At 33.7% G+C, this 12,467-nt stretch overlaps 3 protein-coding genes across 5 annotated transcripts in view; 1 reads left to right on the plus strand and 2 right to left on the minus strand.

The window, feature by feature from the left end:
* Thor (eukaryotic translation initiation factor 4E binding protein thor) overlaps window positions 1–5,339 on the minus strand; it is a 6,290-nt gene extending 951 nt beyond the window's left edge. The window contains exon 1 of one of the 2 annotated variants that reach the window (XM_018506255.1): window positions 867–1,394. In XM_018506255.1, coding sequence (XP_018361757.1) covers window positions 867–969 — 103 coding nt within the window. In that variant the 5' untranslated portion in view covers window positions 970–1,394. Of the gene's footprint in view, window positions 1–866; window positions 1,395–4,753 lie in introns of those variants that run through there. The other variant, XM_018506254.1, reaches the window with a different exon arrangement.
* Window positions 5,340–6,511: 1,172 nt separating this feature from the next.
* Window positions 6,512–8,354, plus strand: koko (cyclin Q). 2 transcript variants are annotated; one of them, XM_018506054.1, is made up of 6 exons: window positions 6,512–6,748; window positions 7,208–7,341; window positions 7,425–7,522; window positions 7,603–7,821; window positions 7,902–8,132; window positions 8,199–8,354. In XM_018506054.1, the coding sequence occupies exons 1-6, from the start codon at window positions 6,675–6,677 to the stop codon at window positions 8,292–8,294; spliced, it is 852 nt and encodes a 283-aa protein (XP_018361556.1). In that variant the 5' UTR covers window positions 6,512–6,674; the 3' UTR covers window positions 8,295–8,354. The 2 variants fall into 2 exon arrangements, with proteins under 2 accessions (XP_018361556.1, XP_018361557.1); XM_018506055.1 differs by having other exon boundaries at window positions 6,513–6,712.
* A 614-nt stretch (window positions 8,355–8,968) lies between these two features.
* Spt-I (serine palmitoyltransferase subunit I) lies at window positions 8,969–10,712 on the minus strand. Its single transcript, XM_018506046.1, has 2 exons — window positions 9,812–10,712; window positions 8,969–9,663 (listed from the first exon to the last, which is right to left on the minus strand). Exons 1-2 carry the CDS (start codon window positions 10,710–10,712, stop codon window positions 9,149–9,151), a joined length of 1,416 nt encoding a protein of 471 aa, XP_018361548.1. The 3' UTR covers window positions 8,969–9,148.
* Between the last annotated feature and the right edge of the window lie 1,755 nt (window positions 10,713–12,467).

Raw genomic sequence — 12,467 nt, forward strand, 5'->3', positions numbered from 1 at the left:
CATAAAAAAATACTTGGTATTTCTTGCGACGCAATTTGTATTTTTATATACAAGTTACATTTGAAGCTGTAATTTTTATGATTATATATAAAAATTATCTGATAAGACTATAATATTAACGATTATTGGACAAAGTTAAAGTTATTTTTATCGCAAGTTTGACATAATTGTAACTTTATGGTTACCGAGTAGAGTCGACAGAAGAGATTTCAGTGAATCTTTGTGCTTTAAGTAATAAATTTTTTTAGTCAGAAAAATACAAATAAGATTTGACTACAATAGGATGGAACAATGGGCCGAAGTTCAAAAAAAGAATTTGTATAATGGATAACGATTGCACGCAGAAACGACACAATGGCCCGACAGTTATACGAAAAGCGATGCACGCTGCCTATTTATACAAATGTATTTCTGTACGGACACCTACCTAACTTGAAAGGAGTGCAAGGGTCGGCGAGGATGCCAAAACAAACATAATCGCAGAAAGTAAAGATAGTGCGATATAAAGTCAACCAAGAGACGTTAGAATTTCTTTGTATAAGTCACGTCCGTTTTAATTCGCGTAACACGAGTCTCATTTTTTTTTTTACGTACTGTTTCGTTCTTTTTTTTAGCACAAGGTGAAATAAATTTATATTTTTTTAAAGAAGCTTGATCAAAATTTATTTGACAAAAAAAATTCTCTTTCAATAACAAACATAATGTAAATATCCACATTCTCTTTCAATAACAAATGTAAATATCCACAGAGAAGAACATGTATTAACTTGGAATATCACTCGACTAGATCAGAAACCACGTGAGTCAACAATTTTCTTCGACTGAGTAGCGTCTTTCTCTCTTATCTAGCCAAATCGTTCACCAACCTGAATAATAATAATAATAATAAAGAAGGAATTCATCACAGTTTCGCAGCGGTTCGATAAGAACACGTGTCCATCTGCGAAGCGGCTGTCTATTGACCGTCATTGTTTACGTATTGAGATTTTACGCGAGATTTACGAAGCGCGCTCACTGTCGCGGCTAAAGTTATCTTGAAGGTCCAGTCGTTTTCACGCTATATACCCTTGTTTTTCAGATCGCCGTGACTTTCTGCGCGCCGCGCTGGCGTGGCACGAGCGATAAACATTACACGCGTCACCGATTACGCATCAGGCGACGTTGGTATGTATCGCGCGCGCACGCATTAATTCGGCCTTGGCTGTTTAACGCCCCAGGAAACATTGCGGGGCAAGGAACAACAATGTCCCGAGTGCATGCGACCTGGCTTCACTCACCTGGTTTGCGAATTCACTGACAATCTCATTACCGAGTTTCGTTTGCGTCATGTTAAAGGAAAAAGAAGAGAAGTAGCTAACTGCTCGTCACACACCACCACTCGTGAATTATCTATTATATCTTAATTAGATTTTTTTACTTATATGATTTTCATGTCTAGATATTTTTAATTTGAACCGGAAACCGAGATTTTTTTGAGAAATCTAAAAAATTTGATCGGAAAAGTGATCACTTTATCGATACTTTCATATTGTATATTTATAGTATTTATTGTAAATCTACAAAATGTTATTTTATTCGGGATATGTCGATTGCTCTAATTATAGATACGTATAAATCGCACAGATCTCGGAGAGAATTATTTATCATTACAAATAAAAATATTAACATGTAAACATTTGCGGATAGATTAGATTACGATTTTCATAATATAGACTTAAGAAAAAGAATAATATTGTTATATTAATTGTTATGTCAACAATCGAATTCTTTGAGAGTAGAGTCGAATTATCAGTAGAGATATTCAACGATAATATATCATTTTTAAAAGTCATTCCGCTCGTTTGACAATTTTCTAAATTAAATAATAAATCATTCAAACTCATTCGACCGTATTAAAAATTTAATAATGCAATCTTTTGTACAATTTTTTAAAAATTTTTGCTGTTAGATGCTTTGAACTTCAAGAACAAGGTTTTGTTAAAGACCACTTGAAACATTATCTGATAAGTGAACTGCAGTTGTCAATATGATTAATAACTAAAAGTGGTATTATTCATCGCTCTAGAAGCTAACGTGTACGTGGAAAAAACCCGTTTGGAATTGATGAAAGAATCCGCAAACCGAAGGAAATGACAAGACACCCAGTATAATTTCAATTCGCATTTTTTTATAACGGACGTATTTACTTCGCGGCTCGCCTTCTCTTTGCTTGCGATCAAAGTGATGCGCATATAAAAGTGTAAACATTAACACGATAAGTTATCCTTCTATCGTTCGCTAAAAACGCAATAAGTAGAACTAATATTCAATATTACCCGTTCAATGTCGAGTCCGGCGATCTGAACTTCAGCCTTAATAAATTTAACCCTTCAAGAAGTAGCACGGGGATCTGTGGCTTCGTCATTTGAATCACGTTCGTTTTATCTCTATTACTTTAATAAATCACTTTCTCCTTGAGAGAAAAAAGTCTTTCTATTTTTTAATTTTGTTCAAATTTAATTTTAATATTTTCTCTCTTTTCCTTCCAGAAAATAAAAGTCCAGATTATTTGAGAGCGATAGCTAAAAACATTAACGTGGTATTTGGAGAAAATATTAAAAAAAAAAAAAGAAAAGGTTAAATTCTATGATTTTACATACAGGTAATTAACATGCTGTTATCTTTTCTCATAATATGTAATTATAATTTATGGAAACTTACAAATATAATTACAAAATATTTACATTATGTATGTGAATTTTGTAATAAAGTAACAATATGATAATAATTATAAATAATGTTAAATGTTGTAAATAATGTTGATATGATATACAAGTCGTAAAGGTTGCCGTAGATAGATAAGCTATACCTACATATATATAATCTGGAAAGTAGGTGCGTAAACCAATGTAGATATGCTAATCAAAAGTTCTAGTTAGCCTTTAATTTATAAGGCGTGGATGAATGTGTAAGACATTTTTAGACCAAGTCCTTTCTTGGAAATGAGCTCAAGTAAATAAACTTCATTCATAAGGTATTTAAATTAAATATGTTAATAAATTAATATATCAATGTACAATATATTATGAATTATACATAAAAACAAAGGAGGGAATATTCAAAGGTCATTAGGATGCTTTCCATTTAATAATACAAATCGACACAAGCTTCATTTTCTCTTTCTCAGCATGAGTAACAAATGGTCTGTTTTCTATTCCTGCACTAAACTGTTCTAGAAGAGTCTCGTCAGACCACTCGAGCGGATCGGACGTGTTCCCTCTTGTCTCGGGTGCTGCGTCACCTCGATTAAATTTTTTGAAAAGCGTTGCCGACTTTGACTGTGCCGTGTATTTCATTTTCCACAGTCCCTTTATCCGTCTTGGCGCGTGGCCGTGCGGCATGGAAGCGCCGTAGTCGCAGGCGTCCAGTGTTTGAAAGAGCGCCTCACCATCTTAATTTTGATTGCATCATCCTTTGTTCTACTCGCCAGATTCGAGGTGGCCGGTGCATTGTATTCTATTTGAGAAAGCAATTCTGCTTTTCCATCCTTTTTTGATAAGACTGGCCACGTGAATCCAACTACAGTTGGAACCAGGGCCATACAAATATAGAAGAAGAAGACTATTCTAGAACTTTCTTTCTCGCTTTAAACAAATATCAAACGTATATCTATCTCACTTTAAGTTCCAAAAGTGTACACTAGTTCAACCATAGAAAACAGACCTAAAGATATAACGATATTTTTGTCAAATTGTGTCACCGAAGCATCCAGAAGTTCTTGACTAAAATGATCTGCCGGCCGTCGCTCTGCATGTCGGCCATGGATTAACGTCAAGGTCGCGCATTATCGCGAGCTGATAATTGACCGACTACTTCAATAGGATATAATTTCGCGTATGCAGCACAAAAGCGTTGAATATTTTCCATGCAAACGGGCGACGAGGCAGACCCACGCCGAAACGGGTATTACGTAACAGTTTGTTATCAGGACGTATTTACGCGTATGCGTATGTACATACGTGTGCGCGGGGAGAAAGAGAAAGATACGATTGCGTTGTGCGTAAATATCAATGGCCTTGACGGCGCTTTGCACGTGCGCATATTATTCGGCGAGATCGTAAATGACTTTGCGTACAATATCGAGATCATAAGATCCTCGTGATAAAAGTAAAACTCGGGTTTTCTTTCTTTTATTTTTGGTGAATTTCGGAGATGGACATGGTTCTACAAAAGAATTTTTTTTTTTTTATTTTATCTGATCTTAGGTCTGTTTTCTGTGGCTGAACTAGTGTACACTTTTGGAACTTAAAGCGAGAAAGAAAGTTCTTAGAACAGTCTAGTGCGGGAACAGAAAACAGACCAATTTATCCGCCAATCGCCATTATTAACTGAGCACCAGCTAAATGTGTGTCCTTAACAATTGTAAGCGAGATATTCATAGTCCGTTCTTATTTTAAGACCATCCTGGGAACGTCTTAAGATGCTAATACAGCTCTTGGCTTATATCTTAAGACTTTACTCAATGCTTAGTTTATGTTTCGGTCTTAATCCTAAAATTCAGTCAATAAGGGCTACCAGTCGCTAATTAGTCCTAATTAAAATCTGTATTTTATTAGCTCAAAAATAGATTACAAATACCGGTCTAAAATATATTTTCCGTAAGTTTTACAGGGAGCCGTCGACAACTTGGGGATTGTAGCTTAGATGTCTCGGAGATGCGGGCGAGTTAAAAAAAACGTGATGAGAGAGAATCGGAAAATGTGGATGCACTGACCTCCCGGCGTCGTGGAATAGAGCGTGCCTCCAGGAGTGGACGAGTAGTCGACCGGTAGCTGGTTGGGATCATGAATGACGATCCTCTTAGATGGTATGCTCTGGCTCTGGGTGGCCTGTCTGGCAATAGGAGACGCCGACATCTCGTTATTTTCCTGCACGTTATTTATTGTCTCTGGGCGTCGATTTGGACGCGGCTTTTTTTTCTCTCTCTTTCTCTGTCTCCCTTTCCTTCTTTCTTTCTCTTCTTTTTACGTCACGTCCACCGAGAAGAAAGCAAGACGAGAATCTTCGGAATTTCAATGTTAGCGAAAAGCAACGCAATAAGCGAAGATTCTCGAGGGTGTTCACCCGATCCTTTTAATGGAGGACAGAATGCTGTGCGATTCTACGACTTGTTTAATTTCTCGCTCGCGGAGTCATAGATCGAGACCGATTCGCACGTGATTTTACGGATTTTAATACGCGATCGCGATTTTAATACGTGCTATCAACGCGACATAACCTACGAGACAGACGACGGCGAGATGAACATCAATTCGTCTCGCGCAACGCGCTTACGAACAGACAACGTAAGAAGATGAAGTTCAGATTGTCCAAAAGGAGTTAGGAGACCCAAGTATATACTGTGCCTAAGTCACATGGTGGGGACGAATATTTAAGCGGGGAGCACAGACTCTTGCATAACGCATAACACGTAATGCATAAGAATATGTACCAATCGAAGTTCTCCGTTTCTTTCCCTTCCATATAATAGAGAACTCTGGTTGGTTCAATTTCTTATGCCTCATGTGTTATGCGTTATGCAAGAGTCTGTGCTCCCCGCTTTATGGTCCCAATCAGGTCGCCGTTAAGGTGGCGCTGTAAGCAGTCGCGAGTCGCGATATAAGGTCTGTTCTTTTTGGCTGAACTTTTGCACCAGTTCATCTTTCTTCCTCTTCTTTCTTCCTGGAGAAAAAAAGGAAGAAAGATGAACTGGTGCAAAAGTTCAGCCAAAAAGAACAGGCCTAATGCGTCGTACGACGCAAATCGGATGCAGGGTGAATATTGCTGGATAAATAAGTATGCATACTTTTAATGATATAATATCTTATATATTGCCGAAAAATCACAATTTTTCCTGCAGTTATCATCTCTATTGATAATTAAACTCGGATGATATAATTAAAATCACATTTTAAATAAAAATCGAAAAATATTAAGTTTTAAACATACGTATGTACATGTCTACAAAACTAATAAATTATGAAATTAGTACCGTATTAATAGTTTATTACTCTTAATTACTTAAATTTTAACAGGCACGCGAATTTCTAGAAGCGCCGAGGGTCTTTAATAGTATCTCGTTAGTACCCTGGCCAATCTTGCTTTCGTTCAATATCTTCTATCTGTCCAATCTTGCTTTGTCCAATCTTCCTTTTGTCCAATCTTGCTTCTGTCCAATCTCGCATCTATCCAGACTTGAAACCTCATGTTCCTGTCTCTGGAACGATTTCGCTCTACAGATGGCATTATTTAAAATAAACCTTAAAGAATTGAAAAATAAATTTCAACTTTGATGACGTGTATGGAGAGAACAAATTTTTTTTGCAAACTTTCTTTAATTATATATCATAAAATATAACATTTTCTTTTTAAAATCCAATTTTTGACAATACGACTTTATCAACGGTGTCGATAATGTGATACGTAGTTCACATCATTTTATACAAAATGACGTTGATGCCGCTAACATACGGGTAGATTTTTGCTGGTTTTTGCGCGTCATATGAAAAAAGCCGGTATGGCGGTATGGCCGCTCTCAGGTTTCTCTCGGGTTAGGATCTCTTGTACCTGAATGAGTTGGAAACTGAAGTTTTTTCACTAGCGTGCTTACACAATTTTTAAACGAGACCTTTTCTGCGGAGACAAGTATATCCGCGATGAATCCTTCAGAGCCAACCGGCACCGAAACTCTCAGGTACAATGAGTTCACATTGGATGACACTGAGATAAGGTTATACGCCAGTTTACTCTTGACAGATCAAATGCTTTTCAATATTTTCTCAACGCTATGCTGACATAATTCTGACACTCATTGTTATTCTTGAAGTTTGTTGTATATCGAGCCATGTTTGTTTCTTTTTTTCTTTTGTTTAATATATTTAGACTAGATTGCTCCACCTTTTGGTTCATTTCGCTGTTTTACACTCTTAGGCCTGGTTGTTCCATCTTTTGGTAAATTTTACCTGTGAGATATATCTGGTAATCCGTCATACATGTACATGTACACGTACATGTGATGGGATCATCTTGCTACTTACCCAACAGGTAAAATTTACCAAAAAGAAACAATCGGCCCCCGCTCTCTTATGCTTTTACTTTTATTCTTTTGTTTATTCAGTAGATAGATTACCACATAGTTTATCCGAAGATGGAACAATCGGTTCTTAATTCATTTTTTGCACGTTTTTAGCTCAAAGATGAAAGATGTGATCGACGTTCTTGCAATGCAACGTGAGAAAAGGAATACATTACAAAAAAGTATTACAATCGATTATACCAAGAACAATGACAGCTTTACGGTTTCAAGATTTATTTTTGAATGCGGTATGTTGTTATAACAATAATTTTGTCATTAGAAAGTTGTCTATAAAATATGATTTTTTATATAATAGTTGTTTGAATTGTAGGTTTGAAATTGGAAGCTCACCCATTGACAATTGCTACCGCTGCTACGCTATATCATAGATTTATTAAAGAAGCGACACCACAGGGATATGATAATTATGTAAAAATGAGTTATAGTATAATTATTTCGAGATTCTAGATAAGTTCTGATTAAACTTGACAAATTTTATCTTTTTTTAGCTTTTAGCTGCAACTTGTCTTTATCTCGCTGGTAAAGTAAAGGATGATACGCTAAAAATACGAGACGTAATGAATGTGTCTTACAATACACTTCATAGAGGATCTCAGCCGCTTGATCTTGGAGATCAGTATTGGAGTATGAGAGATGCGATTGTTCAAGCTGAACTTTTAATCATGAGGATGCTCAAGTTTCAGGTTACGCCTGTACATCCGCATAAGGTATCGCAAATATTATTAACTAATAATGTTAACGTACATGTGTGTCAACGTATTAATAACCACATTATACTTTGTTGCAGTACATGCTTCATTTTCTACGATCTTTACAAGCTTGGTTTGGCGAAGAAGAATGGTCCAAGTATCCTGTCGCCAAAACAAGCATGGCATTATTGCAAGATTTTCATCATTCCCCAGCTATTCTTGACTATCCACCGAATTTAATAGCGATAGCTTGTATTAATTTGTCATTGCAAATTTATGGCGTGGTTGTACCTTTGATGGATGAATGCGATCAACAGCCATGGTTTAATGTGAGTATTACATGTCTCTATATCAGTTTATATTAATAGGTTTATATGTAAATTATTTTGTTACAGGTTTTCTGCAAAGATTTAGCGAGAGATAAGTTATGGGAAATTATGGAGAAGGTCATGGCGGCATACGACGAAGAACCTGAAACGAGAGACAACTAATAAGAGCGTATCTGTATCTATTATAATAATAAAGCGGTTTGCAAGTATTACAAGTTGTTGCCGTTGTATTATAGCAGGCGGCTTTATATAATCATATGAAGAGCAGACTTTTTAAATTTATAATTTTTAGAAAACTAGAAAAAAATAACTGCTAATCAGTAGCATATGAAATGTTAACCAAATTGCTAAACAATTGCTAAAAACGTTAAACAAATGCATTTTATTTTTCTCTAATTAAATGCATTTGTTTAATATAAATGCATTCGAATGTCTAAGTTTTTTCAGCATATAAATTAAAGATGAAAAAATGAATATCCCAGAGTAGCTTATACGAGTCTTTCAACACTAAACATTACGCTATCTCTAACTAAAAGAATAAAATTTTTGGACAAAACATTTTGAAAATCTGCTCCTCCACGTAAGTTGTATTCAGTGAATTTTTCTAACTAAACTATTTGATTGTCAAATATATAGCTTAGAAAGGTTTGTTTTACAATATTAAAGTATTTATTTATTAACACCGATTTATTTATAAATTGTAATTTTTATTTTATCATACACGCTTAGATTTTTTCACAATTGTGAACAATAATCCCTAAAGGGATTAATATTCATTAACAAGTTTATAAAATTTGATGTCATTTTTCTATGAAATATTAAAAGAATAGGTGTGTAGCAATGTTTTCAAAGCTCTATTTTATCTTAATAACTATATTTTCATCGTACAAAAAAGCTATATGGACGAATCAATATCCGTGTTGATACACAGGATATGATATGTATAAATAGATGCATTTCTGATATACAAGCTGAACATATCTTAAAATATAATTCTTTCTCAAGTTTCATTTATTTCATTCACAAAATGACAACAAAACTTCTTCTGTACACTTCTTTAAAGTGTTTAGTGCGAACTTGATATCACTGTTATCCAGACTAACAGATATACAAAGTCTAAGACTAGGTCTGGGTAACATTATTTCAGTTTCCAAATAGACAGGCACTATAATCGCCAAGTTATTTTCTATACATTTATTTGAAATTGCAGATAGTAATTTCTCCTCTATGGCACGATCTTTCTGCTCCTTTAAATATACATGCTTCAAAGGCGATTCTGCAAAACTAGAGCACTCTAACATTAAGATTTCTTTGAGACCATTGTGTATCGATAAAGCATTATTTCTCAAAGACTGGAATATTTCTAAATTATTTTCAATCATATCTAAAGAAGTGATAGCAGTGGATGCCAAGAGAGGTGGTTGAGAAGCTGAGAAACAGTAACCAAGGCCAGATAATCGTTGATGATTGATGATAAAGGTGGCTCCTACACAAAAGCCACCAATAGATCCTATAGCCCATTCTAAAGATCCTAAAAATATATACAATAATATATAAATATATAATATATAACAATAATATATAATATATAACAATAATATATAATATATAAATACATACTATTATATATGCATTCATATATTAAAAAGAAATATTTGGCTTTAATAATTACTCCTCACCCATTATCATATCTATTTCACTTATAGGAATGTTAAAGTATTCAGTAACACCTCTTCCATGCAGCCCGATGGTACCAAATGATATTGACTCGTCGATAAAGATTCTCAATTTGTACTCCTTACATAGAGCCAATAATTCTGGTAGAGGACAGATGTTTCCTGTATTCATATAAATACCTTCTATAATCAGGAAACGTTTGACTTTTGTACCCTTTTTAAGATGTATTTTATCTATTTCCTCTTGTTTCATTAAGAGATTACGTAGATCTTGAGCATCATTGTGTTTGAAATATCGAATATTTCCTCGAGATGCGTCCAATCCTTTTTGTATGGCAAAATTTACTTGCTCGTCCACAAATATTAAGTCTTTACGTTTACAATAAGCTGGAATTGCACTCGACACAGTGACGAATCCATACGAGTATATTATTGCTTCTTCCACGCCCATAAATTTAGCTAAACGTTCTTCTAATTCAAGATGTACGTCGACGGTTCCATAGAAGCCTCGTGGTCCGCAAGATCCAACGCCGTATTTTTTTATAGCCGCTGCAGCACTTTCTATCAGTTCTGCTTTGTCGCTGAAACCTAAATAGTTATGTGTACCCAAATTAAGGCAATTTTTTCCATCAACTATCACTCGCTTTCCGACTTTAGAAGTGACGTATTTCGGATTTAACGAAGGATGATTCTTCGATGATTCCGGTACGAGAGATTCCGGCCGCCACTCTGCTAATTTGTTCTCCACCAATTCTTTTGAAAGTACTGAATCCTGGTTACTTCGTTTCTTAGAAATAAACCACACTATCGAAACTATCAGAATCGCTTCTAACAAAGTGTGGTAGTGCGACAAACTATTCCGCAGTATTTCCATTGATTCAACAAACAGGAGGTTAGTAGTCATTTTATTGACTAGTTCAGGTGATACTAGCACTTTCTTATTATACGAAAAAATATAAATTGAATCGAATTATATATATGGTGAACTGTAGTGAATTTGCGAAAACAAGCCGATAACGATAAGCCGAATTATCACCACCAAGTTCTTGACTTGTCTTCTCTGCTCTGCTCCCACAGAACATATTCTGCTCCTCTTAATCGCTCTTAACACTCTTATGCAGTATTATGCACTCTTAAGAGTCTTCGCACTCATCGCGCCAATAAGGTTAAATTAGGTCCATGAATAGTTGGAACCTTTAGATGACTGTATACATTATATAAGAACGAATAATAGCGAAATGCAAATGATATGTAAATTTATATTTCAATGGATTATTAATGCAGATGCGTAAAGGAGCGGACCAATCACGTCATGGACACAACAACATGGCACCTTTTAAATTAAACATTTGATTGGTGCATTTCTATGATCATTCGAATCGATTATAGATTTTGTAAGAAATAAAAAAAAAACAGTAGGTTTTATAACAGAATACTAATTTGCAAGAAATATGTAGAGTATATCTACATAAATATGTAAATATAAGAAGTGATTATCTCATATTATTTTATCTCATATTATTAATTAATCTGGGAAAAAATATTTCATATGAAATTATATATAATTATATAAAAAATTAGCATATTTTATGTACACTTATATATAATTATATGTAGACTATGTTCATATATATATAACATTTTTTCCCGGGAAATTGCAACGTTCGACTTTTTAACAGATCGCTATAATTGCATATGCGCATTAATTTACATCTTGAATGAAAAGGAATTCATTTTTTATAATTATTAAAGCGTTAAAACAACCCGGTAAACAATTCTTTATCTTTAGCATGTATCACCATACATAAATATTTATAAACATGTATAATCATATATATGTACGTCCGTACGTTTATACATTACTCTTTCTTTTGTAAAATTACTTTTTAGTGTAATAGAAATAATAATAATAACGTGGAAACATAAAAAATAATTAAAGGGATACTTTTCGCATTGTTTATTTTAGAAGAAAACAATTTTGGAAATGTAAGAAAAATTGCTCATACACAATTATACATACTTTTATATAATAATTGTACACGAGTAATTTTTTTACATTTCTTCAAACTTGATTTTGTTTATTACACTAAAAAGTAATTTTATAAAAGAAAAAGAGATATATAAACATGGTATGGACATATTCATATATGATTATACATGTTTATGAATATTTATGTATGTTTATACATATATTTATATATATATATATATTTATGCATGAAAAATTATTACAGGGAAATTATTTTATTTATTATATAATTTATTGTAATTACTAAATTGCGCAATCTTACAGGGAAATTATTTTATTTATTATATAATTTATTGTAATTACTAAATTGCGCAAAATTCATGTTTTAACGAGTATTTTATAATTTCGTGAAAAACAATTAAGCCTAAAAAAGTTTCATAATATAATATATTAATTGAAAAAAAAATTGACTTGCTATTATCGTCTTTTGTTATCAATGATCCATTTCTATCGTAATTAATTTAATCTCGGTTTAACTTACTCTTTAAGTTTTTCTTAGAACGAAAAAAAGAAAGAAAGCAAGTTAAATCCATTAGAGTCATAAAAAATTAAAAATCTACATTACTAAAAATAGACAATAATGCTGTTTTCACATCTCCAATAAAAGCGTGCGGTACAAAAAAAAATGCA

This window comes from Trachymyrmex cornetzi, unplaced genomic scaffold, assembly GCF_001594075.2.
Source record: "Trachymyrmex cornetzi isolate Tcor2-1 unplaced genomic scaffold, Tcor1.1 scaffold223, whole genome shotgun sequence".
NCBI lineage: Eukaryota > Metazoa > Arthropoda > Insecta > Hymenoptera > Formicidae > Trachymyrmex > Trachymyrmex cornetzi.